Below are 26,535 nucleotides of genomic sequence, written 5' to 3'. Positions count from 1 at the left end.
CACATGGACAGTCATGTTCTGTATTCCAATCAAGGAGGCACTCGGCTCTAAAACGCAATCGAACTTCCACCATCGACGACAAGATTCGTCCCAGAGATATATCGCGCCAGCGGACTCAACAAAAACACCGCCGCGCTCGCCACATCGTCCGCGTCCCCGAATCTCTCCAGCGGGATACCGTCGAGCATCTCGCGCAGGAACTCGGGTTTGGTCTTTTTGGCCTCCTCAAACCTACTCGGCTGCCATGTGCCATCTGGGAGTGTCTCCCCGCGAGTCTCAATCGCCCCAGGCACCACGGTGTTGATCCGAACACCCAGCGGACCGAGCTTGCGTGAGTAGTCCTTGGCCAACGTCGCCTGGGCGCGCTTCAAGGTTGAGTAGGGCCCTGCGATTGCGGGATGGCGTGCTTCGAAGCCGGCAAGGGAGCTGACGACGACGATGGAGGCGTCGCTACTAGTGCTGGACTGCAGATGTGGAGTTGCGGTGTCAATGAGGGCGATCAGACCGAGGATGTCTGCCTGGAAGCTTCGCTGCCAGCTTTCGTAGGTGGCCTCGACGGCGAACGATGCGGCTGCCAACATCTCAGTCACGCTCTTGACGGCCGTATTTCGGTGTGGTGGACATAGCCTTACCGTTCGCGACAACACCATCGACGCGGCCGAACTCTTGAGCGCCAACCTCGATCCAAGCGCGAATAGCGGATGCGTCGCCAATGTCGACAGCAGTCCCGATCGCACGTGGAGCATCAGCAGCGCCACTGGCCAACGAAGCAAACTCATCGCCACGAACAGACCGAGCGCAGTACGAAACGTTTGCGCCTTCGCTGAGGAGGGCTTCAACGATGGCCCTTCCAATGCCTTTGGTGCCGCCTGTATGGCAATCAGCTTTGGTACGGATGCTCGAGACTCGGGGAAGTCTCACCGGTCACCATGATATGGGTCCCGCGGAGCTGGCTGGAGAATGGTGACATGTCCAGGATGTTATACTTGTTGCATAAATTGCCACTCGGTCTCGTGTCTTGGGCTAGCTTTTTAGATGGTCCAGCTACACAATTTATACACATTTGGGTCATCTCGAGTCCTCTCAAGTGTTTGCCTGTTGTCCGAACCATTATGGATTCGGCGCCGTGGTCTCATTTTCCCAAGTCGACATGGCACCCGTAGCATTGAGTTAGACACCAGAGTCACTAGACAGGCATCGCAACGCCCGTCGTTCGGGCTCACTTCAGTGGAGAGCCTGCCAAGAAATCTCATTGTCCTAAACAGGAAAGGCCCAAAGCCCAAGCCATGGCCGCCCGCCAAATCCGCTGTCAATCCCGTCTGATGATGTCGTCTACTCATGAACAGCGCCGACTCATTTATAAGCACTCTCCACGTCGACGCGAAATAGGTGCACCGACTTATCCTGAACTCTTGCAACATATCCTGAAATGGTAAATGAGATTTCGGCACTCGGCTGAGGCATGGTCGCCATGGGGCTCACGTTTGTCAATCTCACGGATGCACCGGCGCTCGATGCGTCGGGGTCGAGACGGATGAGGGCACATGTGACGAAGACCAACTTTGCGAGGAGACGACAGCGCATCGCGAAGCAGCTCCGCCACATCGCGGGCGCATCAGAAACGGAGCGAAAGTCTTTGGCTACGAACCCTGAGAGCAACGACCTGGTCGCTGGCCTGCACCTAGACGCGGTGCCACACTTGCTCCAGCGGCCGACGGACCCCGATCGCGCGATACAATTTTGTATGCCCCCGAGTCATCTGCCTAAGCCCGTTCGCACACTGACCTCATCAGTACTTCACAACTATCGCGCCTTGGTATTTCCCGCGTATCCGAGCTGCCGCGGCACGGTTGTCGAAAGCCAATGGACAGCTCTCCTGGTGTCAGAGCCGGCGCTGCTTGAGGCGTCCATGGCGATTGGTGTCCGACACCAGGCAAGCCCAAGCGCGCGCGAGTCGACATGGCACGCCTATAGAGCAGTCAATCTAGTCAACAAGCGGCTCAATGCTCGGCCGCCGGACCTTGGTGACGGAGTCATTGCCGCAGTGTTTACGCTGGCGTACAGTGAAGTATAATCTCGGATTCGCCGCAGGCTTGTTCCCGAGCTAACGATCTACGATTCTACAGTCCCTCGTTCCAGATGAGGCGGCACGCAATGTCCATCTTGCTGGCCTTGCTCAAATGATCAAAGTGCGCAGATCACTTGATCAGAAAGCCATGGCGCCCTGGTTTACACATTTCCTGTTGTAGTGAGTAGCCATCCTTCGGAGCGTTGTCGCGGGCCGCTGACGTCTTCTTTCCAGTGCATCCATCAGTGAACATGTTTCATCGTGTTCCGGGCGCGACAGGCACCTCGCCCTGGCGCTTGGGGATGTGAATAGCGAGGCGTGTCTCACAGCCATTGGCAGTATTGCTTCAAGCCTGGATCAGCTTAGACACTCCCTCAACGCCTTCCACACGCAGCCCACAGTGCCGGAAGCCACCATCAACTCCATTCTCCCATCGATATCATCTGTGCAAGCAACTCTGTATACACTGCCCGGCGCTGGCAGCTTGTATCTGCAGCCACTGAGCTGCGCCATCCGAATATTTCTGCAGCTACTATGGCCGGCCGGCGCAGCAATTGGTACACCGACGCTGGCGGAGGAACTTAGGGAGATGCTCAATACGCCGAGGCTACGGCTCTGTGCGTCTATAAATTTGACGGTTTGGCAATTCTTTGTGGGAGCGGTCGCGGCCCCGCGTGGTTCTGAGACACGGCATTGGTTTGCGGAACGGCTAAAGAGGATGTTGATCTCCATGGGCGTTGTCGATTGGAAAGGTGCGGTGCTTGTCCTCCGCCGCGGGTTCATGCCGTCGGACCTGCTTTTGCAGGACTTCAGGGCTCTGTGGGAAGACTTCTGCATGCAGCGATAATGCATACACGTAACTGGAATGCCAATCTGACTTGATCGATAATTTTATTGTGCGCATGAAGCCCCAGAGTATGGTGGCCCAGCTCAAGCCCCAAGCAATCAGCAGTTCCACGAAGGACAAGCTGATCCCCGACAGCTGTAGTTGTCAAAATAGCCCACCATTTAGTCGTTAGTTAGCTTTCTATTCTGAACCGCACCAAGGGCCATTCTCGCATCTCCGACCAGTTCACCCTGAACTCGTCATGGATGCCACCATTGTTCTATTTTAAACGTCCACGACGGGCTGTTTCACCATCCCGAAGCACAGGCCGTCTGAATCTTCATTTCCGCCGTGTCATGTTGGCTCGTGCTGGGCGCGAGCCCCCACCGAAACCAGACCGCCCGAATCAAGTAGCCGACAAGCCGCCACGAAGACCCTCCGCGTGGGCGATTTTTACCGTGTGTCACAGCAGCAGCCAACGAGAGAGTAGCCGAGCGCAATTGGCCAGCTTTGCCGTTGTCCTTGGAAATGTCAATTGACGCATTCTTGATTGCTCGAAGCTAAAGAGCGCAATTCCACAGCCAAGCCCGGTGACGCCTCACGCGGGCTGCCTCACCACCCACCGCCCGACAATCCGCCATGTTGCGACATCCTCAAGCGGCGGCGCGGCGCGTCCAGCTCGCTAATGCGCTGTCCGCCGCTCTAGTCGCCGGGTGCAGACCGCCATCCCGCCAGCGCCTCTGCCAGCCGACCGTGTTGTTTTCGAGGACGTTTACGATCTCACATCTACGACATGCCGACGTCACCGTCAAGGTGCCGCAGATGGCCGAGTCTATCAGCGAGGGCACCCTATCTCAATTGCTAAAGAAAGTCGGCGAGCGCGTCGAGGCCGACGAGGAATTGGCGACGATCGAGACGGACAAGATCGACGTGTCCGTCAACGCACCGGAGGCGGGCATCGTTGCGCAAGTTTTTGTTCAAGAGGGCGACGTTGTGACCGTAGGTCAGGACCTTGTTCAGTTGGAGACCGGCGTTGCCGTTGAAGGCGCACAACAAGCGGCGGGAAAGGAGAAGACCCAGGCCTCCACTGAGCCTCCCATTGCTGCCAGCAAACCGCAGTCAGAAAGCAAGCCTGCTTCCGAGGCAACCGAGACAGGCACCACAAAAGCTCCTCCTGAAGAGCAGGTCAAGAAATCACCTGGAACGGAGCAGGCAGCTGCGAAACAGCAAAATGAGAAAGCGCCATCCACCTCCGTCGAGTCGACGGGACAGCTGGCGCGAAGCGAGCGTAGTGTACGATCATCATATGCCCTGGCTCAGGATATTTTCTCCGCAAGAAAAATTCCATGCTAATAGTACCCAGGAGAAATTGTCTCGCATGCGCAAAACGATAGCCACACGACTCAAGCAGTCACAAGATACCTGCGCTTCCTTGACGACCGTGCAGCGTCTCGACATGACCAACCTCATGGCCTGGCGCGCGAAATACAAGGAAGCCATTGCCGAGTCCCAGGGCGTAAAACTTGGCTACATGGGAGCATTCGCCAAAGCCGCCACCTTGGCCGCGCAGCAGGTGCCACGAATCAACGCAAGTATCGACACGGATCGCGAGATCATCACATACCGCGACTACATCGACATCAGTATCGCCGTGTCCACGCCCAAAGGACTTGTCACACCAGTGGTGCGAGACTGCGAAACAAAGAACGTAGTCGAGATCGAGCGAGACATTGCAGCGATAGCGAAGAAGGTAAACAGACTCGATCTAGGCGATAAGTCGGAATGACGCTGATCAATGAGTAGGCCCGAGATGGCAAGTTGACGATGGATGATCTCGAGGGTGGCAACTTCTCCATCAGCAACCCCGGAATCTTCGGCTCCACGTTCGGCACGCCGTTGATCAACTATCCCCAGGCGGCTGTCTTTAACATGAATGCGATCAAGGAGGACGTTGTGGCGATCGACGGAAAGCCCGAGATTCGTCCTGTGAGCGCCACCTGATCCCGAACGCAGGACGACTGGAACCAGCTAACGTTGTCACAGATGATGTACATCGCACTGACGTACGACCATCGCTTGATAGACGGCCGGGAGGCTGTCGCATTCCTCAACTTCGTGAAGGGATACATCGAGGACCCGGCAAAGATGCTGCTATTCTAGACCGACGGTCACTATTATCCATCACTGTGTACCATTACCTGGATAGAACACTTTGTACTATTCGTCATCTGGAAGCTTGGCTGAGGTGGCGTTTAAGCGAGGACATCAAAGTGATCTACAACGCCTCTGTTGTGGATTCGAAATATACTGGAGTCCTCAGATTTGACGGTGCCGCGCCTGTTGCCGCCTGGCCCTAAAATGGGTGCCTTCAATTCTTCATCATTGATATGGTCGGACCCAAGTCACTGTTGCGCTCAATCAAGGTACGCACCACAGAATAGACCTTATTCGACATTTGCTTGCCAACAAGTCTCGGGTTGGGGGACCTGTAATATCAGTAAGGCAGTCCGTCCGTAGGCTCAGTTCGTCAGAAGATCGGAGGACGAGATATTGGATGATACATTCCGACGCAAGCCAGTTCATGCATGTTAAACAGCGTTACAGTACATGCACGGTAGTCTGCAGTGATGCTTGTGGCAGGCCAGTCGACGGTGCTGTGGCGGGTGTCACAGCATTCACGTTCGGGTGTGTATCCCGGGCTTCGGAATGCAGACCCGTAGTCGCACATGTTCAGAACAGGGCACCAGCTGCCCCAAGCTCGGTCTGTCGATTATAATGCTTGTCGAACCAACGGCCGAGGTAATCACAGCTGAGTTCAAGCGGCAAGTAGCCTAACGTGCGGCAACTCGTGATACGAGTGGATGACATTAAGGTGCCGTGCGCCGTAGGGCAATGACATTGCTCAATACCAATGAGACCTGGTTCGATTCCATCACCCGATAAAGACTTTGCGGTAGTGGTTCAAACACACCATGTTGCTCGGTCGTGCCTCTGGGGTGGCTGGAGGCCGCAATGCCATACGCCGCTTCTTACGCACGGAGCCAGCGAGGTGGTCACGCCTACCGCTCGCAAGCCACTTCCCTGGATCAACATGGCGTGCGTACGACGTAGCGAGAAAGCTTTCTACATCGGGAGGTTCTGTGCGAAATGTGAGTTTGGGACAGTAATTGAGCCTCTCCGTGGGTAAATGGCGGCTGGGCTGACCTGATGATGCGTGAAGAAGCCCGCCGACACCATGTTACAGGCAGACGCAGCGGAGTATGTTGAAGAGATGTACGACTTGTGGAAAAAGTCACCAGAATCGGTTGACAAGTCTTGGAGAGACTACTTCCGAGCTGCTGAGCTGGGGAGGGTGAAGCAGCCTTGGGGACCAAGTCAACATGAACCCCCGCGATCTGTGCCAACAGAAGGCAGCAGCACCAGGCAAGCGGATCTGGAAAAGCAAGCAAACGTACAGCGACTGGTGAGAGCATATCAGTCGCATGGCCATTATGTTGCCAAGACCGATCCTTTGGGCATCCGACTTGATGCTCGGGATGTTCGTCCAGGCACGAACACCTCCAACACCTCAGAGGAACTTGAGATGTCATACCATGGATTAACATCAGCGGACCTCGATCAGACATTCGTTCTTGGACCAGAATTGCTACCGTATTTCATAACCGGCACACGAACCTCGATGACTTTGCGGGAAATTATCGCGGCATGCCAGAAAACGTTTTGTGGCAGCCTGGGGGTCGAGTACCTCCACGTCCCGGACAGGGCAAAAAGAGAGTGGCTACGGGAAAGACTTGAGGTTTCGCAACCATTTCAATTCACACGCGATGAGAAGCTGCGCATTCTCGACGGTCTCATTGGCGCGTCGTCATTTGAACGCTTCGTGGCAGTCAAGTTCCCGCATGACAAGCGATACGGATTGGACGGCGCGGAAGGTCTGGCTCCCGCAGTGCAAGCTGTTCTCGATCGCTCCGCCGACACCTATGGAATTGAGGAAGTCATCATGGGCAGTTGCCATCGTGGTCGACTCACCATGCTTGCGGCTGTGTACGGCAAGCCGGCCGAGCATTTGTTCGAGGCATTTGCCGGAGTGAGAACAGACATTCTGCCCGGAATGGCCGGGGATGTGAAGGTCCACATCGGCCATGAAGGGGAGCACTTGACTGTTCAAGGAAACCGAGTCGGGCTTTCGGTGCTGGCCAACCCGTCTCACCTGGAGGCCGTGGACCCGGTCGCCACGGGAAAGGCCTTTGCGAAGCAGCAGCTGGCAGGTGACGCAGGTCAAGATCGCGTCATGTGCCTGGCCCTACACGGAGACGCCGCCTTTGCTGGACAAGGAATGGTATACGAGACGCTGGGCCTCTCTCGACTTGCCGACTACGACGTCGGCGGAACAGTGCGACTAATTATCAACAACCAAGTCGGGTTCACGACGGATGCTCACTGTGCGCGTTCAACCTCGTACGCATCCGATCTGGTCAAGTTTGTCAACGCGCCGATCCTGCACGTCAACGCAGATGACGTCGAGTCTGTTGTGTTTGCCTGCCGACTCGCCGCCGACTGGCGAGCCAAGTTCAAGTCGGACATTGTCGTCGACTTGGTCTGTTACCGCAAATACGGCCACAACGAGTTTGATCAGCCTAGCTTCACCCAGCCATTGATGTACCAAAAGGTGGCGAGGCAAACCGCGCCTCTTGAGCAGTATGTCGACAAGCTCACGAGCGAGGGGACATTTACTCGCCAGGAGATTGATGACAGACTGAACAAGGAGTGGGGTAGGCTCCAACGTGGGTTTGACTCGAGTAAAGAGTTTGTCGCCAGCCATCCAGAGACACCCGTCGCGCTGCCAATAGTGGCTCCAACACACTCAGAGCCGGAGCCATCGACGGCTGTAGAGCAACACGTTCTGAATGCAATCATGGAAAAGACCACCACCGTCCCGGATGGCTTCGAGCCCCACGCCGGCCTCCAGCGAGCCCTTTCGGGGAGGCAAAAGCACTTCGAACAGGGCATCGTAGATTGGTCAACAGCGGAGGCATTGGCGTTTGGAAGCCTGGTCCTCGAAGGACACCCGGTGCGTGTGGCCGGCCAGGATGTGCAGCGCGGAACCTTTTCTCAGCGACACGCCGTCTGGCACGACCAAGTGACGGGCAAGTCACTGACACCGCTTGCGCATATGAGTGACACCCAGGCCCGATTCGACATTGCCAACTCACCGCTGGGGGAACTTGCCGCTCTGGGTTTCGAGTACGGCATGACCCTTGCGCATCCACAGTCGCTCGTCATGTGGGAAGCACAGTTCGGCGATTTTGCGAACAACGCGCAGGTCATCATCGACAACTTTCTCACCTCTGGGGAGAGCAAGTGGCAGTATGAGTCTGGCCTGGTGCTGTCGTTGCCTCATGGCCATGATGGCCAGGGATCGGAGCACTCGTCCGCACGTATCGAGCGATTCTTGATGCTCGGCAACGATGAGGGAAGATTTTGGCCCAGTGACCTGGCCGCTCCACACCAGAACGCCAATATCGATGTGGTGTACATGACTACGCCGGCGAACTACTTCCACATCCTGCGTCGGCAAGGGCGCAGGGCACACAAGAGACGTGCGTACCGTTCTTGTCGCTTGAGTGAAAGAAGGCTAATTACTTGATGGCAGCGCTAGTCATGTTTTTCTCCAAATCCTTGCTTCGACATCCGCAGAACCGGTCCGACGTCTCCCAGCTCACGGGGACCTCGGCGTTCACCCCAGTCCTCTGCGACCCAGAGCATGGCAAGTCAATTGTCGCGCCGGATTCAATTTCGCGAGTCGTTTTCTGCACAGGTCAGATCTACTTCGCTCTGTGCAAGCGCCGCGAAGCTCTTGGCCTTCGAGACGTCGCAATCACGCGGCTGGAACAACTCCACCCGTTCCCCTGGGCGGAAGTCAAGGAGAACTTGCAGAAGTATCCCAGCGCAAAGACTTTTGTCTGGGCTCAGGAAGAGCACCATAATGGTGGCGCATGGCACTTTATGCGTGATCGCCTGGACAATGTGCTGCGTGAGACTGGGCAGTACGGCTCCAATGGGGTGTTGTATGCGGGACGTGGGCCAAGTGCCAGTACTGCGGCGGGCCTGAAGAGCCTCCATGACGCAGAGGAAGATGCTCTGCTGAATGAAGCATTCATAGTACAGAACTAAGCGAAAGTTGAGGATAGACGTGGTGTAGACTGGAAATCTCCATAGTCTCGCAGCTTGCATCCATAGATAGGCCGTCAATCGTTACATTCCGCCGCGACTGCCGCAATAGTTCAAGTGCAGCGTTGTCTGCCGCTACAGTCCAAGCATTAGCACAACGATAGTCGCCGCTCCTCCATTGAAGCGTCTTCAGATCAGCTGAAGTCCGCGCCGAGACCACCTGCCACGTGCACAGCTTCGTGATCCCACTGTCCAAGCCTGCGTTGCATCGTATGCTTGTCGAATATGGCGGACGTCCACGGGTGGCTTCTGTCTGCTGTCTTTACCGAGGCTGAAGAGACCAAGGTCCTCCTTTTGAGACGGCCTGTCCGCAGATCGCGCGTTGCTGGTGTGCAGCTCTCGACGCTGGAGTGCCAAAGCCAGCGCGGTAAGCCGACGCACCATCTCGCCGGTGAGAAAGCCCAGGATGTCGAGCACGTCGTCGCCATTTCTATGCTCTGCAATGACCCCCAGGCCGGACCACTGCCGGAATCGCTTCGTGCGTCGCCGTGTGAAGGATGCGTGGCGGTATTCGGACCATGTCTCGTATTCTCGTAGGGACATGGTCATGGTCCTTCGGTCCGCCTCGCGCAGCTCCATCAGATTGGCCTCCGTCGAGTCTGTGGAGACTTCCACGTCTTCGACACTTCGCGGCAGCTCAGGATAGCGCGACGACGTGTCCCATGGGACCGTGGTCACCGCGAGCAGGGTTCGACGATTGACGTCGTCGGTTGAGTTTGCGTCGGGGCAATTTCCCGCGTCGTCCTTCAATTCGAGAGCCTCTTCCTCGCCCTGATTAATCTCGTCGTCATCTTCTCTTGAAAATTTACGTATGTGCTTGCAAAAGAGAACCTTTTGCAGTCGGTCCACGCGAGTCGCATCATGACGGAACTGGAAGATAAGGTCATTGTTCGAAATGACTGGCGATCCGCGCCTCGATGCATACTCATTGGCAGTGCTGAGCTATATGCGTGAAACGACAGGGCTTGAGCGATTGAGCTGGTGTAGCTATGGTTTAAGGCTTGTAAGGGCTTGAGCGCACCATGAAAGTGACCTGTTCCCTGACGATGTTCTCGACAAGAGCAACTGTCTCAATAGACGGGTCTGCCGTTTCACCAGCCACATACATTATCTAGAGGGAAACAGTAAGTTCCTGTCATGAGAATAATACAGTCAAGGCTCGCTGAAGGCGCGCACCTGTCGAATTTCGGCGGCGAAGACCGGCATTGCCCTGGCATCCATCGCGGACGGTCCAAGGGCACACCAGACGTCGTGCGGGTGTAGGTACGTAAAGTTGCTGGGCGAAGCAGCGCAGATTCAACGCAAGTTCGTCAAATGCAGATTGTGTGGAATTGCATTTCGGATCCGAAATACGTAACATAAGAGAAAACGGAATATCCCCCCGACATTCACAGGCCGACTTGTGTCTATCATCTTGCTTGGGTTCCGTCCGGTGTAAGGCGAGGACAGTGCGATTTGAGACCTCTGCGCACTATTCACACCGGGGAAGCTGAGAGGGACGCAGCGATATTTCGTAAAAATACTGGTCGGGGGGATCAGCCAACCTCGAGGATCTGGCACAGGAGGCAGCGAGGCACCGCTAGCGGGCGATTGGGGCCGGCACATTATTAGATGCATATGACAGCCAATGACGAGCCTGCTCTGCCTCACTTGTGACCTAATACGGAGAGACACCGGGTTCTGTCTCCACTGGTCCGTTCGACGCTCCATCGAAGAACCAAGCCGTCCCCAGCCCTGGCTGGCCCTTTCGTCCCCGCACAACTTGTAAAACATGTGCCGTGAAACGTCCCGAAGTATCAGTGCCCAATGCTTGACGAAAGAAGCCTGAGCTACGTAATGTTTCATTCGGAGTTAATTCGATGAGTTCAATGATCGTACAAGTTGCCAAAGTTTGTTCCCCCTTGCTACTCTCGCTGCAGCCTCTTGAGTCCTTGGAACCCCTGCCATGCCCCGATGATCATCCCAGCAAGCGTTGAAGTCATCCCTGTAAACACAACGACGCGGTCGTATTTCCCAGCCCCGAATCGCTCCAGCGCTGTCGCGCTAGTCATCAACGCAGCGCTCAGTGGCCCGACAAGAACGTTGCCGACTCCCTGTATGCATACGAAAATGGAGTACGTCACAAACACGGTGCTAGGTTCGCTGCTCACGGCCCGACCCATGGCGACGCGAAGGGTGCCGAAGCCGAAGCCAAAGAAGCCATAGATGAGCGCAAACACGGCCAGAGGCGGCATGGATTTGGCCAGCCCCCATGCCGTAAAAGAGACAATCGTCGTGGCGGCACAGCATGCAGTGGCCAATGTGCTGGCCGAGAAGTTCTTGTCCGATAAAAAGCCAAGGACGAACTGTCCGAGGACCTGCGCAATGGACAGCAGCGCCAAAAGTATCGCTCCATTGAACGGCGATAAGCCCAGAGACGACGCGTACGACGGCAGGAACACGACAGGAAAAAAGAATCCGAGACCCTGGACTAGGACAGCGCATGCGTACACCCAGAAGGTTGGTTTTGTTAAAAACGTCCAATCCGTCCGCCCCAGACTGGACTGGCTTGCTGTTGGCACGCGACCCTTGAAGAGCGGAAGCAGTGGCGCGGTCAGGATCGTCATCGCCACAGCGCTGGCCCGTAGTGTCGTGCGATGGCCGTATTCGGCAAGGAGAGCCTCTATGATGAAGGGCATGACGGCGCCGGTCGCCCCCGACGCTGCAGAAATGAGGCCAAACGCCATGCCCTTGCGAGCAACCCACCACTCGTTCACCATGCTAATAATGGGAAACATGAGCGTCAGGAAGCCGAACCCGTAGAGGAAGCCTTGCGTTCCAATCAAGCCATTGACGGATGTGGCAAAGGAGGCGGTCAGTAGGCCAAGGATGGGCAGAGGCCACCCAACGCATATCTGAACCCTCCGGTATCGCGGGAAACGTTTCGCGAAATATGCGGAAAGGGGGCAGCCGACTGTTACCAGACCCTGCGCGAGAGTTCCGACCACGGGGACCTTGGAGATGTCATCCTTGAACTCTGGAAGCTTGGTGTAGTAGTTCTGGAACACTCCGAAGCACATCGGAAAGCCTGTTTACAGTCAAAAGAGTCCCTAACCCAAGCACTCCACGCCTTACGTACCCCAAAACAGTGCTTCGATTATGAAGCCCGCGATCAGAACCACCCAGGCATCTCGCCCACCGTCGACCCGCCTGAGCTCTTCTTGTACCGGGGCCTCTGGGTTGTCATCGACATCGATCACGGCTTGGTGAGGGCAGGCGACCTCAACTACGTCTTGTTGAGGGAAGGTAACGTCGACTCGAGTGGTCAGACGCTCATGAAGCTCATAGGTGCTCACGGAGGCAGACGTGGAAGCCATGTTCAACTATTTACTGAGAAATCAAGGAGGGAACAAGACGTCTCGAGAACAGCATGCCGGTAAAGCCGGGTTTAAACACCTTCCAGAAGCCAATATTGACAGGTGTGTGATATCGGAAGGGCGCACGATGCAAGCAAAAAAATCGCCGAGCCTAGCCGTACCGCCTATTTCGCCCAAGAGAGCTCAGCGCACGGCTCACCTGACCAACTCCGCATCAGCCCACTGGTTGATTTGAGCCATGTGGCTTCGGGCACTTGACGCCCTGCGAGATCTGTGGTGTCCCGATCTCGGACGCTCGGCGACCTGATTTGGAAACATCGTGGTGGGGTCTTTGATGCCGTTGGGCCGGCTCATATCCGCCGTGGTCAAAGCTAAAGAGCGTCGCCGGCGGTCGGTGTCAGTCACAGGTTGGAAGCAAATTGTGTGTGAACGGGCGCGCTGTATCGTATATATAACAGCATTCTCTTTGGCGACGATTTGATATGCTTTTCAACAGCGACGTGCAAGTTGATAACTAATTTGTAAGTTAGCCAGATAACCCATTTTCTGAACTATTCGTAAAGAAACGTCCGCCGATAACACAGCAAAAGTATCAGTCCCACTTTTCGACATGGGCTGAGTTACCCTACAGAATGGAGCTCACGGAGTCATCCGAACGCGGGCTCGACGAGCGCAGCACTCCAGTGGCAGTAGCAGAATAATTATCCATCCTAGAGGGTGCGCTGTACTGTGACAGGTATGCTCAAGTTCAACAACTAGACGTTTCCAGGGTTGTGCCAATGTATGGGTGAAGGCTGCCTCCCTGAAGCGCTGGAGGAAATGCATCACAAGCATGTCTTCAGCGTCAGGGGTGACCTCTTGTATTAATTATGTCTACATTCGTACCTCACAAGACTCCATGGCGGAGAATTTCTCGTGTGGAACCCAATATTTTTTGCGACGACTTTCAGTCACCCTCGCGGCAGCTTTCCACCGCTTCTCCGGGCCTCAACTCGAAGCACGTTGAGTCGGTAGGGTGCCTGTTGCTTTTGGCGGTCGGCCCACACATCCATGGTGAGCACGGTGAACTGATGGCAGTATCCACAGCTGTCATAGCGCTAGTGCGCTCTCCTTCCCCGCAACGCATTCTTTCACGGTTCTCCACTCGAGGCAACGCGTCTCACCAAACTCCTGAGGCCTGATCCACGGTCTCATTGAAGATGGCAGCATACCGCCGGCGCTTAACAGCAGTGCGCCACAGAGAAACTACCAAAAGAGCGTCGCTCTGCCGGTTGCTCACCCAGTCGCATGCGGTGATTGGCGCGGAGTGCCTCCTTACGAGAGCCACGTCGGAGCTCGATCCCGAGCTCGCGTTGCTTTCAACCGTGTTGGTCCAGCCCGGGCGACGAAATTTGATCTCCGTAGGTCATTGTGTCGGATGCACTTTCCGGTGGGGTGTTGAGTCGTCTTTTGCGATTGGCCAATTGCCTGCAAACCAGACGTTTTGACCACCGAAGAACGTTGCCGTGAGATTGATGCGCATGTCTACAGGTGGCTTGGCAGCAATCAATATCTGCATGTATACGACGTATCTATATTGCTACGTGCACATATAAAGGAAGAAGCATGTCTCACTTGTACTTCGCTTCCGGGGAGATCGTCGCTGTTGTTTCCGGATTCGACATTGCCTTGCTTGGCCTTGAGATCACACATGTTTTCGAAACACCACGAAGCGGGCGGACACGATTCGCCACCTCTTGATCATGACGGCCGCGTTGGCGAGTCCTCTATTTTGGCCCTCGGTGATCAGAAGGATCAATTGCACCGTGGACTGAAGAGTCGTCACATTCAGTTTATGGCCTTGAGTATGCCAACTTGTCTATTTGACGGTTGGCCATGAGACGACTAACACTAGCTGAACAGGCGGCGCAATCGGAACCGGTTTGTTCATCGGATCGGGATCGATTCTTGCCACTACGGGCCCGGCTTCGCTTTTCCTTGCATACATCTGCATGATCCTCGTCGTCTGGGTGATCATGGATTGCCTTGCCGAAATGGTTACGTACTTGCCGCTGCGAGGTGTCACCATTCCCTACCTGGTAGGGCGATTCCTCGACCCGAGCGTGGCATTTACGGCCGGTTGGAACTACTGGTTTGCCTATGCCATTCTGATAGGTGCCGAATCCACAGCGGCCGGGATCATAGTCGAGTACTGGAAGCCGCCCGTCAATGTTGCACTCTGGATCGCTATCATCCTCGCCGTCGAACTGGCTCTTAACATCTTCTCCGTCAGTTACTATGGGGAGGCAGAGTTCTGGTTTTCCAGCATCAAATTTATAACAATCCTCGGGCTCATTATCGTCGGCATTGTCATCTTCTTTGGCGGGGGCCCAGCTCAACATGGAATACTGGGCTTCTCATACTGGAAAGCTCCCCTGAGCGCATTCAAGGAATTTGGTGCCAAAGGGAGCCTTGGTCAATTCCTCGGATTCTGGTATGCCTTTATCCAAGCGGCGTTTGCTGTGCTGCTTTCCGCAGAGCTCATCGCCATTGCCGCCGGGGAAACCGTTGCACCACGGCGGAATATCCCGAAAGCAGCCCGTCGCTTTGCCTGGCGCCTGGTTCTCTTCTACGGGTGTTCCTCTCTCATCGTTGGTATCGTTGTACCATCCGATCACAAAGATCTCTTGGGGGCGTCTGATGCCGGCTCATCTCCGTTTGTGATCGGTATCAAGAACGCTGGGATTCCGATCCTCAATCACATTATCAACGCCTGCATCTTGACCTCGGCATGGTCTACCGGAAACTCCTTCGTGTTTTCGGGAAGTCGAGTTCTATACTCCCTTGCCAAGGACGGCGACGCGCCTCGCATCTTCCGAACCACAAACAAACAGGGCGTTCCTTGGGTCGCGGTCGTCACGACGTGGTCTATCGGTCTTCTGGCCTTTCTCAACGTGTCGAATTCTGGTGTCACTGTTTTCAACTGGCTGGTCAACATTATCATTGGATGCGGCTTCATATCTTGGATAATCATTTGCGTCACATATCTCCGTTTCAGAAGAGCAATGCAGTACAATGGGCTCCTTGACACTCTGCCCTATCGGTCGTACTTTCAGCCATACAAGACGTGGATATCGCTGATCATAGTTACCCTCTTGACGATCACAAAAGGGTTTCAAATCTTCCTTGCGGGCCAGTGGGACACCAAGTCTTTTGTGGCTGCATACATCACATTGCCGATAATGTTGGCGATATATATTGGCCACAAGATCTGGTCTCGCACCCCACTCTACATTCCGACCAAGGATATTGATGTTTTGACGGGGAAGAGGGAAATGGATGAGCTTGAAGCAATGGATGAGCCCCGCATACCTAAGAACTGGCTCGAAAAGGCCTGGTATTGGGTTGCCTGATTTGACGATGCCGGTGATCAGTGTCATGCACCCTCAGACGCGTTCGCCACAGTCTAGCCATGTGGAGTAGTATGCTGTAGTAATATTAAATGTCATAACTCTCTGTCGTGGAGAGTCCTAAGGCATCTGGCAAGTAGCGGCTGACTTGCGCACGAACCCAATAATTGCGACACATGTGAGCATCCCCGGAGGACATGGCAGGCCAATCTTAGACAGAGCCGCCAATACGTCAATGGTGATATCGCGCGCCTGAACTATTGCTGTACAGCGCTATATCATGATCGACAATTGACTACCATTGACCCTCTTCAGGACGACCAACAGGTCCCACCGGGTGCTCAGGCATATAGCAGGTGATCTCAAGTTTTCACTATAACGACATTTACTCAACTAGGTTGTGTATCATAAAGAAAGAGAATAACTATGCACATATAATCCCCACTAGACTGCAACCGGCGGCCCAGTCTGGGCTGCAGTGAATAACGAAACCGAGTGCAAGAGCGAAGAGCAGTACCGGCTTACTGCCAGTTATTGATATCCTCGTACGTCCTGTGGGGAGTATCGACGGAGCGCTTTCCGATGAAACTGCGCTTCGTGGCCGTTTTCTTTTCACTGTTGATGTCGATGCAACCGGCAACATTTTCGGTGGAGCACAGCGGGCTCAGAACTTTGGCGCCCATGTCGCAGAACTTGCCGTCGGATCCAATAAAGTCGGGGCCCCAAGACGTGGCCGACGAGCACACCTCCTCGGCAGTGTGCTGCGTGATGTTCGACACCACCAAGGTGTTCTCCATCCATGGAAGGCGTTCGCGAGGGGTCTCTCGCTTCGCTGGCCTCTCTGAGCAGAAACGTCAGTACACCGGATGGTGTTAGCAGAAAAGACCAAGGAATTTGACGTACTCGAGATCGGTCCACTGTCCGCGCCAAAGATGCTGAGTTTGCAAACCTTCGCATTCTTCACGGTTTTGACGACATCATCTCCGTATCCACTAACACTAAACTTCAATGCAGCACCTTTAATCTTATTGCTGTGGTCTCTGTCGATCCAGGTACACTTCGGAATGTATGGCTTAGTTTTCTTGTCGTCGAGCCAGCCTGCTTTCTCGTGCTGTGGGTACCAACTTTGGCCACAATAGTAGCCGACGTCGCCCGTCCACGCTCCACCGGTTGTTCCGTCGAACATGGCAACGGTGATCCAGGCGATACAAATGGCGTTCCTGGCGGCAGAGACAGCGACATATTCAGCGCGTGTTCCACCGGATATGGAGTCGATAACATAATCTGCCACATCACCGGAGTCGATGTAGTCTCCATCCGTGGCGCCTAGGTAGAGATTGTCGCTGTCCCAAGCATAGACAGAGTTGATTCCACCGTCCTGGTCGATTTGAGGTAAGCTTGCGCACCAATCACGCGAAAGCAGCTTGACTTACCAGCTGAGCATCCTGCTTGCCAGACGTCCCGACCTTGATGCGTACAGTCGCGCCTCGATTGGGCCTCTTGGGTACATTGGCCATGCCAAAATTGACAATGCCCAAGATTGTACCAATGAAACCAACGGTTTTCAAGACGTCGTCGAGAGGGTCTAGAACACCCAGATCTAGAACAGGCATGGTGGCGGTAGGTATCAGGCAGCTCGGGAGCCAAGGGAGTCTTGCTTGATGTTATGTGAACTGAGCAGTGATGCAGTAGTCTGGATGGGTGTTAGCGATTGAGATATAGTCGCCTTTATAACGCAGGTCGCTAAGACTGCTCGCCGTAGACTAGACGTTCCTGGCATCGGCAAGGTGCTGCCTATCGTCATGGATCACCAATCCGGCAGCGTGAGGCTGGTAATACGCGCCCCAGCCTGGCGTTCATCTGGTGCGATGCGGAGTCGCGCTCATCGTCGTGTTGGTCACCAGCCTATCGCACGTGGGACTATCCCAACATTGGACTCCCAACAGGCGGATCCGAAAGAACGTGGAGCTCTTATTGAGGATATGGGGGAAAGCATTGTACACGATGGAAGCACAGCCTTATCGTGCATGGATCTTATCCCGTGATAGATATCTTGAAACACGACCTTGTGGCCAAAGCTCCCTTATTCCACGGCATGATTGACGAATATACGTCAGCACAGTATTGTACTTACTGCAATTTACTGTGCCCATCTTGCTAATTGATGTAGAGTGCGTTCTTCAATCGAGCACTTCCCGTTGTATACACTCTGCAACTACTCGAGACGGCAAATGACGTGAAACACGAACATAACATAGCTTGCTATATGTTCTCCACGCAACAGACCGAAGAAGGTCTTCATCCTCCAGAAGTCATTCTTGATCTTGTCCATAGACACATCACATGCCCAGCCGCCGCGGTCAATGATCTGAGGATCGGTCTGCCACGGTGGTCTTCTCATGCCGAGGCCGGATCGTTCGGCCACAAGCAGTATCCAAGTTACGCGTAGAGGCAATCAATGGCGATCCACCTTGCAATTCTCCACGTCCGGGCACAGACGCGCCATGTGAGCGACCGCCTCCAAGCTTTGGCCATCTGCGAGTCCCTGCCGTGGGCTGTGTGCCTTAACTTTCGTCACTTGGCGCACGCCATTGAGAGATTTGCTATTTTTTGCATCGTATTCCGCCACTTACACTCGGACCTGGTGGGCTGGGCCAATCAATCCCCACGGGAGACGCCATCCCCAAAGTTCCAAAGACGATTCCATCGCGGCTCCGAAAAGCGGGGTTGCGATCCTGTAATTGCGGATAATCCACAGTGTTGGAGAGGCTGGTCCCAGGGCAACACAATGGTCACGGGCGCACATGGCTGTTATGCGGGTTGTCAAACGCCACTTGTGAGGCAAGACACGTGTGTCCGTTGGACTCTTGGGACCCATCTCCGGCTTCCGGGTGCTATCTGCCGGCGTCACCACCGTGCGTAGCGGGGGGCGTACGTCCTTGGCAATCCACTCGATAAGCAAGCTCTCAACTGGAAACCTGAATAACGGTTCGCGGGGTCATTAGCTTTGGCGGTTCAGCGGTCAAATAGCTATTTGCGGGGGTGGGGGTGGGCGAGAGGCTGCGATCATGCGCAACTAATGGCTGGGTTGGCAAGTGCAATCAGTTAACAGACCCTAGTCTTCTGCATTCCATGCAAAACTCAGAGAGAAGGGAATCCGATGACGTTGTCTATAAGTAGAGACTGAGAGCCAGTCTTGCCCCAGTCTGTATACACTAGACAACACTCAGACCCTTACTGCTTCAACTTCTCCGTTACATACACCACAACATCAAGACAAAATGAAGTTCCAACTTATGCTTCTGTCCTTGAGCGCGGCGGCCGCACTTCCCTCCATGTCGCCAGCCCTTGAGGAGAGAGAGTTGACATGGAACGATGTTCCGGCTTGCAAGAATGGCGGTCACCTTCCCGATGACGTATACAAGTACGGTAAGTCATGCCAGCAACCAACGTGGAGCACCCGAGGAGCGATAAAGGAAGCTGACCGGTTTACGTTTACAGCGGATGATTGCAGGCAGAAGTGTTTTGGAAGGGAGGAGGCTGGTGGCGATAACAAATACGGAGTTTGCGCTGGCTACTGCAGAACGGCCGCTGTCCTTGGTTCCTTCAAGTGCTTCGGTAAGTCAAGACACATGGCCTCGTGCGGTACTTCTGGCTCTTGCTAATAGCTGGGATATATAGGCCAGCAGATTACGAGTTAAATATGAGCACACTACGAGAACAACCAACCAGGGCAACTCACGACTTTCTACTTCTACGTATATTTTGGTGGACAGGGTTTGGTAACGTAGCTTGTCTTTTTCAGCATGTCCCTGTTTGTTAGCTCAATGAAATGCTTCCGTGCTCCGAGAAGGACACGGCTAAATGGGGTGTCCTCCTGAGCAAGCCTGGAGGACCTGTGACAGCGAAGTTTGAGGATACGATATTCTCCAGTGTAACAAAAGCCGCCCAACGTCACTACCGTATCTACCTCGACTGAACTCCCCAGAACTGTTGCTGCACATAGTTCAGGTTAATTCTGAAAGATGCACCGCCACAGAGGCCAGGCACTGTTGTTCGCAACCAAAATAGGTTTCGCGCAGCTGCACGATGATGTCAGGCGACGTAAGAACGAAACCACCCTATCGCTACAGCCGAATCACAGCGCTGGCCAAGCACGAGAAAGCCGGGACATCAATTACAAGCAAGCGGCAGGCGCAGTTCAAAGTTGTCAAGCTCCGTACGGTCCAGTCGCCGATGTCAATGTGAGTCTGGCAGGAAATCGACATCAAGTCGGTCCGCCAACTCCATGAGCTCTTGTGGAAGCAAACCGGTCACCCCGTCAGTGACAAAAATGTCCCAAAATGGGTTATTGAGTATATCGTCGGACAGCGAGCAGTCTAGATCAGCTGGCATTGATCGACTGTCGCCAGACACTGAGGGTGGCGGCTTGCATTTCTCCGGGGTCAGTGCCGCCATGACATGCTCGAGCTGACTGAGTTCTACTTTTCGCAGAGGGGCTACAAGGCTACCATCTGCAATCATCTTGTCGAGGACGTGTTGGATGTTGTTGCACCACGCGTCATCCTGCAGAAGCGAGGGGCTTATGACCCGGAGTAGATAAAGCACAAAGGCCGAGGAAAATGCCGCCTCAAGTTGGAAGGGCAAGAACGAATCTAGAATAGTTTAGCTTCAGCTAAAAAGGACTCAAACCCGTAGTCCCGCAGTCCTTACCTAGCAGGTCTTCGTCTGCCAACGCACGCATCATCCTCAGTTCGGTTTGCGCAGAGTCCACGCATGACTGCAACAGCGACCGTACCGGCGGTGTCAATGGAATAGTCTCTGGCGTTTGGGCGTCGGCGTTTTCGACATGCATTTGCAGTGCACACATGACCAGAGGTCGTGTAGTGAGGACAACACACTGTGTCGGTTCAGTTCGTGGCCTCCGGCGAAAGCAGCGACGCGCCACACCACTTACATGATGATATGATATCATTAACCTCTGTGCCATCCTGGATGCGCGGCTCACGGACCCTTGGAAATGTGTCCTGAAGAAGTCTGTCAGGTCCTGAGATACTCGTGCCAGATCTCTGAGTATGGACTGCGTGTTTGGGATGAGAGACCCGTCGGACGCTCCTCCAGAGCCGTAGACAGCTGATGGCTCTTCGGTCAACACTTTTGCACCCTTTGCAAGACTGAGAACCTACTTGTGAATATCCTTGCCGTCAATCCTGATAGCTGCACGTGCAACGCCATGTTCATGGCGTCAATCGAACCGTCGAGTTGCGAAGGCAGCTTCACGGTGATGTCTTCGTCGGGCAATGAATGCGGTACACCCATCAAGGCGCCAAATTCTCTGTCCAAAATGTACACAACCCAAAACACAGTATTACATCGCCTTGAGTGGTCAGCACCGACTATGTGCTCGGGCATGTGTCTATGTATTCCCTCAACGAGACAGATACGCATGGCCTGGCCAATCTGGAGTACGTCGTACGTCAGCTCGCTACGTTAGTCCGCGGCCACCTTGGCTAAGTCTTACGTGGTGGAAAGCGGCGACTCTCATATCCACGCTCTGAAAGTATAGTGCAGCGAGCACTAGACTCTGAATGGCGTGGATCGGTTCCGCGCTCAGCCCAGATTGATCTGGGAGAAGAGACATTGCTGCCAAAGCATAATGGTACCCTGGCGGGCTACGGCTGCGACTACAGACCTGGAATGCCTTTCCGTATCCCAGTATGAGCAGGAACTGAGCACACCAGTATCTTGACGAACGAACTTTTGCAACGGGGTTCTCGTACAAGCTGTGAATGTCTTGAATGAAAGCATTTTCGTCAATCAGTAAGAAGAGGACCCCGAGATAGAACTTTGCTGTGTTAAAGAGTAGTAGCACATAGTCCAACGGTGGCAAATTGCTAACGTCGGGCGTCTCATTGGGGCCGAGGGGAGTCCATTGCAACGGAAATGCCCCTCTATCAGGGCCATGCCACGGATCAGGTGCCGCATCGGGGATTCGCTTTCCTAGCATCGCAAAAACGCGTCGGCAGAAAGACCATGACGACGTCGGTCCCATGTACCCTATGCGTTGCAACATTAGCGAAATCTACTGCATGCTTTTTGTCGTTTGGCTCAACTGACAATACTTCCCAAGCGCCGGAGCAAATGTGTGATCATTGTCTCCCAGAGGATTTTGTTGGAAGACTGGCTCTACCATGGTGGTTGCTGAGCCGATGTTCTCGGCGAGTGTCTCGTCTTCAGATCGTCGATCTGGTGCATCTGCCTGCGTCAATCCGGCGGGCGACAGCAAAGATTGACGGTCCTGCCCTACGACCCCAACCATATCTTGGCGTTCTTCCGACGCCGCTTCCATCGATTCATCAGGATTATGGCTGTTTTCATTTCCAAGTCGGTCGGTATGCGGATCTATGGTCCGAAGTTCGTTCGCGCTGAGAACTGACGTTCGGGGCAATTCGCTTCGACTCAAGAGTTGTTGCAGATAGCTGTTTAGGATGCGACGATTAGATATTGGCCGATTGACCCAGCACCAGCCGTACCTTTTAGGAATAGATATCCTCTCCTCCTCGAACACAAAGTGACACCGTTCTTTCTTTCGATCGCATCGGGTGCAGGGCTGCGAGCCAGAACATTTGACTTTATGGATGCGGCATCGTTCGCATCTATCGGCTATTAGCTGAGGAAGTGAATTGATGAGGGCGCATTCGTACGCCTTGGAGCACTTTTTGATGACTCGATTCGGTCGATTACCGCTGGGCGATCGCATGTCCCTGCTGTACTCTAAGCTCATCGGAAGAAGTCGACAAACGGCGACGATGATCTAATGTTTGGGCCGGTCCTCCGAGCTGTAATCGAAGCCAGAAGGCTTTATGGATGCAGGGTTGTTCCCCCACCTGGTCACAGCGTCAATGCCGAATCCCCTCTCTTCCGGAACGAACATAGAACCTGTCACGCGACTTGGCGCGTCTCTCGTTGGTTGATGTTACAGGTTGACTAAGATGCATGCAGATTGGGCAGTTCGTGGCCATAGGCCGGACAGTGAAGATTCGTTGGTGGTTCAGAATTATTAAGTTCCGAGGCGTGTCCTCCTAACCCCTGCTTGTGATACAGTACGGGCCACCGGCTGGGCCGCTTTGCAGGCGGCAGCAAAAGGATACGGAGTGTTCACTGCTGAGTGTCAAACATACAAACGGTGGCGTGTAGATTTGAAGTCTTCACATTGCCCGATTGATTCGGCCCCTGGGTCCTTCGATAGTTCCAGGGAATGAAGATTTGCATCACGACAATTCTTGACATTTCTTAAGATCCAGATGATCACTTAAGCCAGGCGCCCGTCAAGTAGAAGCGGACTGTTCGCTAGCGGCTCTTCTTTCTTTACGTGGTCTAGTATAGAGCTATGATGTCCATTTCCATGCTCGCGCTTGCTGGCAATCTCCTGGCCTCACAAGAACTCCGCGCAGGCTTGTGCGGGAAGTAAGTCGCATAGATCCCATTCATCTCTTTGAAGTCATCCATGTTCTGGAAGTATACCTATGATGTCTTATATGAGTACCTGATGTGGATGTATGATGTTGTGCCCAGACACTTACCGTGACCTTGACGACCTTGTCAAGGCCAGACCCGGCAGCCTCTAGAACTGCCTTTGCATTCTGACACATTTTATGAGTCTTCATCGCCGTGGTACCCTCAATGAGCTTCCCGTCTGTTTCTGCAGGTATTTGGCCCGAAACGAAGACCAAGCCATTGGCTTTGATGGCCTGCGAGTACGGTCCGATGGCTGCTCACTCAGCATGACCCTACAGTGCGGTGGGGACAGAGCGGTGCTCTACTCACGTGTCACTCCCCTGGAAGTGAAGACCGGCTGCATTGCGCTCCGCGAAGGGTGAGGGGTGTTGGTTGTCACTGATCGGGCCGCAATCGGCCTCAGGGCACTGCGCCATGAGCGACGCGCCACCAACAAGGCGGCCCGAGCGGAGGGGGCAATTGCAGGAAAGCAGATCATCATCTCGAGCAATTTGATGCTTTGGCTATACTGCACTGCGGTCTAATTCTGATACGCCTGTTCTGTCCTTCACAATCACCCCTCACAACGTTTTATCTACTTGTACGGTCGCAGGTCAGCCGCCGTGGACAGCCCCATAGTCCGACTCATCGGCGCACGGATCCGAAGCTCGGGGTGGCTGTCTACGAAAGGCATCATGCGTCGGAACCAACATCCGACACTGTTTGGAGCGCCATCCGAGCCTCTGGTGTACTGTACCGAACACATACCGAGCCAGAATATGATGGAACATTAGCTGCTGCTGAAGCGCCATAAAAGAACATGAAGGCGAGGAGTTACTCTGGCACATCACTACGCCATTTGAGCCGCCATGCTCGCTGGGCATTCCCTTACATCACACACACCGCGAGCAATGCTATCCCGGTCGGTGCCGGTCGGAGCGTCGCTCCGGAGTACACGCCGCGCCTTTCGCGTTGGCAGCTCTCGCACAATGGCCAACAGGCGCGCTCTGACAACAGGTCACAAGGAGTTCCTTTGCATCATACCAGACAAGCCAAATGTATCCGATCTTCGTAAGAGCGTCAAGGGGTGAGCCGAGAACCGTATCGTCCAACGCATTCCTTGTAGAGTCTCACAGCTACTCAGAGCGCACTACGAGGGCATCAAGCCTCTGATTTCGTCCGGTCGGCTGGTTGCGGGAGGTACGCGTGATTAATCTTGCAAGGGGGCACGCCTGACAACGTAGACAGGTGCGATGGTTGAGTCGCACCCCGACAAGGACGAACTTCCGGCGTTCAAGGGCAGTGCCGTCGTGTATACCGGAGAGAGCATCGAGGAAGTGCGCGCGATTATCCACAGCGATATATACGCAAAAAGCGGCGTGTGGGATTTAGAGAAGGCCCAGATCATACCCGTAAGTATGTGTCCGCGCGTGGTGACGCTTGGGCTAACGTCGCGGATGTGACAGTACATTCCAGCAGTGCGGGCACCACTTTCATCTTGATACAGTCAATGTGAAGGTAGCCTGGGCGGTAGTCAGAAGCATGTGCTTAACATTTTTGCAACGTCGTCCAGTAACGCTAGCAATGTGTGTTGTAATGCCCATTGCCTCGTGTGTCCGACAGACGCGGCGAAATGCAAGTCTGTGAACATGGCGCAAAGCCAAGAATTTCTTGCTGCTTGCTCTAGTCTTGTCTACCCAAACACCCTGCGACGTAATTCCTGCTTCAAAGCTTTCAGCATATGTTCAGTGCGCTCCACCGCTCCCCGGTTCTCAACAGCGCGGCGATAAAGATAGCCCATGCACTCCGACACTGAGCCCCAGCTCAAACACTTGAAGACGCCGGGCGCCTGCGCTACACCTTGACCCTCGCCGCCCCGCGCGCAGCTTTCGTAGTTCTCCAGCAAGAGGCAGCTTAGCTCATCGGCCATGCCTTGAATCTGACCGCATTCCAGTTTTGCAGTAGGGAGTCCGGCGGCGACTCGCCCCCGATGTGTCGCCAAAGCCTTTTGCGCGCTCTCGGTGTTGTGCGTGGCCAGGAAGAGAGCCACAGAAGGAAATTTGTCTGCCTCCTGTCCAGTAGACCACCTTTGCGTGAGAAGCATGTTGACAATGGAGTTGTATGATCTGTCTGTCTCGGGCTTGGTGTTGTGGATCAGAGAACGAACTTCATTCTCAATGTACGCGCCGCGAACGAGTTTAATCGCAGCAGTCCAGCCTTCTTCGGCTGCCAGCTTGAGATGCCGACACGCATTTGCCTGGGAGCCTTTAAGATACGCCTGAATGGTGTTGTAGATGAGCGCCTCTCCATTCCGGTTGTATTGCCGCATAAGATCAATGACCCATTCGTCCAGGCCGTGTTGCAGCGCTTGTTGCTCCGCGTCGATCCAGATGCGAGACCCTTGCCTGATTGTCTCTTCGCTTATTTCCTTCATTGCATCTGCCACGGGCTTTGGCATCGGCTGCTTGTCCCTCATTGCATCCAACGCAATGGGCCCAGCACCTGTAAGTCTTGCGAGTCGATCAGCACCAATGAACCTGACATGTAGACGCATTGGGCAATGGCGTACTTGATAGCAAGGAAGTCCCCTGCGCTGATCATTCGAAGAGTCTCCAATGTTCCCTCTTTCCACTTGTCGATGACATGGTATTGTGCTGCCGAGTATCCCTGCTCATGTTTTGCGTGACTGCTGTCACTTGGGTCCTCAAGCACAAACTCCTTCGCGTAGCCCAGTATGATACCCTGGAAACCCATGCGCTTCAACTCTAGCGACTTTCGAGCAACTTCGGCCGCATTTGTACCCGCGGCAAATTGATCGTATATCACCCAGCGGAGTATCTTGTTAAGGGCCCAATTTCTGTCGGGGTTGAAGAAGCCTGACTTTGACCGGCAGATGAAGTTAAGCGCTGCTAAAGATGGCCGGAGTAGCCATCGCTTTCCCATCAAGGACGTCAACAGGAAGGACCGAATGAGCGTCTTCAACGGCATCCTCCCAAGTGGCGGCGGCTTGATGCTTGGTTCGGCGGGACGTCTTGCGGCGACGACAGTGCTGGCAAATCGGTAGCCTGCAGGCCGCACCACACCACCGCGAAGCCCCAGATTGGCAACATGCCTGCTTACGAAGTGGCCTCCTAACATGGTATTCCGGGAGACTACGGAGAATACAGC

At 54.4% G+C, this 26,535-nt stretch overlaps 10 protein-coding genes across 10 annotated transcripts; 5 read left to right on the top strand and 5 right to left on the bottom strand.

Moving 5' to 3' along the window:
- Nucleotides 1–47: 47 nt before the first annotated feature.
- PLICBS_006685 (uncharacterized protein) lies at nt 48–931 on the bottom strand (the record flags this gene model as incomplete). The annotated part of the gene is made up of 3 exons (XM_018327668.2): nt 48–571; nt 633–869; nt 922–931. 3 exons carry the CDS (start codon nt 929–931, stop codon nt 48–50), a joined length of 771 nt encoding a protein of 256 aa, XP_018173851.2.
- Nucleotides 932–3,533: 2,602 nt separating this feature from the next.
- Nucleotides 3,534–5,054, top strand: PLICBS_006684 (uncharacterized protein; the record flags this gene model as incomplete). Its single annotated transcript, XM_018327666.2, has 4 exons — nt 3,534–4,187; nt 4,258–4,644; nt 4,698–4,880; nt 4,938–5,054. The coding sequence occupies 4 exons, from the start codon at nt 3,534–3,536 to the stop codon at nt 5,052–5,054; spliced, it is 1,341 nt and encodes a 446-aa protein (XP_018173849.2).
- Nucleotides 5,055–6,376: 1,322 nt separating this feature from the next.
- PLICBS_006683 (uncharacterized protein) lies at nt 6,377–9,068 on the top strand (the record flags this gene model as incomplete). The annotated part of the gene is made up of 3 exons (XM_018327665.2): nt 6,377–6,432; nt 6,624–8,494; nt 8,548–9,068. 3 exons carry the CDS (start codon nt 6,377–6,379, stop codon nt 9,066–9,068), a joined length of 2,448 nt encoding a protein of 815 aa, XP_018173848.2.
- A 186-nt stretch (nt 9,069–9,254) lies between these two features.
- Nucleotides 9,255–12,481, bottom strand: PLICBS_006682 (uncharacterized protein; the record flags this gene model as incomplete). Its single annotated transcript, XM_065601022.1, has 3 exons — nt 9,255–10,067; nt 11,231–12,192; nt 12,244–12,481. 3 exons carry the CDS (start codon nt 12,479–12,481, stop codon nt 9,255–9,257), a joined length of 2,013 nt encoding a protein of 670 aa, XP_065457094.1.
- A 1,834-nt stretch (nt 12,482–14,315) lies between these two features.
- On the top strand, nt 14,316–15,873 carry PLICBS_006681 (uncharacterized protein; the record flags this gene model as incomplete). Its single annotated transcript, XM_018327663.2, has 2 exons — nt 14,316–14,325; nt 14,384–15,873. 2 exons carry the CDS (start codon nt 14,316–14,318, stop codon nt 15,871–15,873), a joined length of 1,500 nt encoding a protein of 499 aa, XP_018173846.2.
- A 518-nt stretch (nt 15,874–16,391) lies between these two features.
- PLICBS_006680 (uncharacterized protein) lies at nt 16,392–17,483 on the bottom strand (the record flags this gene model as incomplete). The annotated part of the gene is made up of 3 exons (XM_018327662.2): nt 16,392–16,711; nt 16,774–17,248; nt 17,304–17,483. The coding sequence occupies 3 exons, from the start codon at nt 17,481–17,483 to the stop codon at nt 16,392–16,394; spliced, it is 975 nt and encodes a 324-aa protein (XP_018173845.2).
- A 1,668-nt stretch (nt 17,484–19,151) lies between these two features.
- Nucleotides 19,152–19,571, top strand: PLICBS_006679 (uncharacterized protein; the record flags this gene model as incomplete). The annotated part of the gene is made up of 3 exons (XM_018327661.1): nt 19,152–19,299; nt 19,372–19,488; nt 19,552–19,571. The coding sequence occupies 3 exons, from the start codon at nt 19,152–19,154 to the stop codon at nt 19,569–19,571; spliced, it is 285 nt and encodes a 94-aa protein (XP_018173844.1).
- A 3,676-nt stretch (nt 19,572–23,247) lies between these two features.
- PLICBS_006678 (uncharacterized protein) lies at nt 23,248–23,522 on the bottom strand (the record flags this gene model as incomplete). The annotated part of the gene is made up of 2 exons (XM_018327659.2): nt 23,248–23,394; nt 23,454–23,522. The coding sequence occupies 2 exons, from the start codon at nt 23,520–23,522 to the stop codon at nt 23,248–23,250; spliced, it is 216 nt and encodes a 71-aa protein (XP_018173842.2).
- An 834-nt stretch (nt 23,523–24,356) lies between these two features.
- On the top strand, nt 24,357–24,869 carry PLICBS_006677 (uncharacterized protein; the record flags this gene model as incomplete). Its single annotated transcript, XM_018327658.2, has 4 exons — nt 24,357–24,454; nt 24,512–24,567; nt 24,616–24,779; nt 24,834–24,869. The coding sequence occupies 4 exons, from the start codon at nt 24,357–24,359 to the stop codon at nt 24,867–24,869; spliced, it is 354 nt and encodes a 117-aa protein (XP_018173841.2).
- Nucleotides 24,870–25,060: 191 nt separating this feature from the next.
- PLICBS_006676 (uncharacterized protein) lies at nt 25,061–26,355 on the bottom strand (the record flags this gene model as incomplete). Its single annotated transcript, XM_018327657.2, has 2 exons — nt 25,061–25,877; nt 25,937–26,355. The coding sequence occupies 2 exons, from the start codon at nt 26,353–26,355 to the stop codon at nt 25,061–25,063; spliced, it is 1,236 nt and encodes a 411-aa protein (XP_018173840.2).
- Nucleotides 26,356–26,535: the final 180 nt, after the last annotated feature.

This window comes from Purpureocillium lilacinum (genome assembly GCF_023168085.1).
Source record: "Purpureocillium lilacinum CBS 284.36 DNA, scaffold_5, whole genome shotgun sequence".
In the NCBI taxonomy this organism is placed as follows: domain Eukaryota; kingdom Fungi; phylum Ascomycota; class Sordariomycetes; order Hypocreales; family Ophiocordycipitaceae; genus Purpureocillium; species Purpureocillium lilacinum.
Note: the sequence above shows the minus strand (reverse complement) of the source record. Positions and strands in the feature narration are given on the sequence as shown.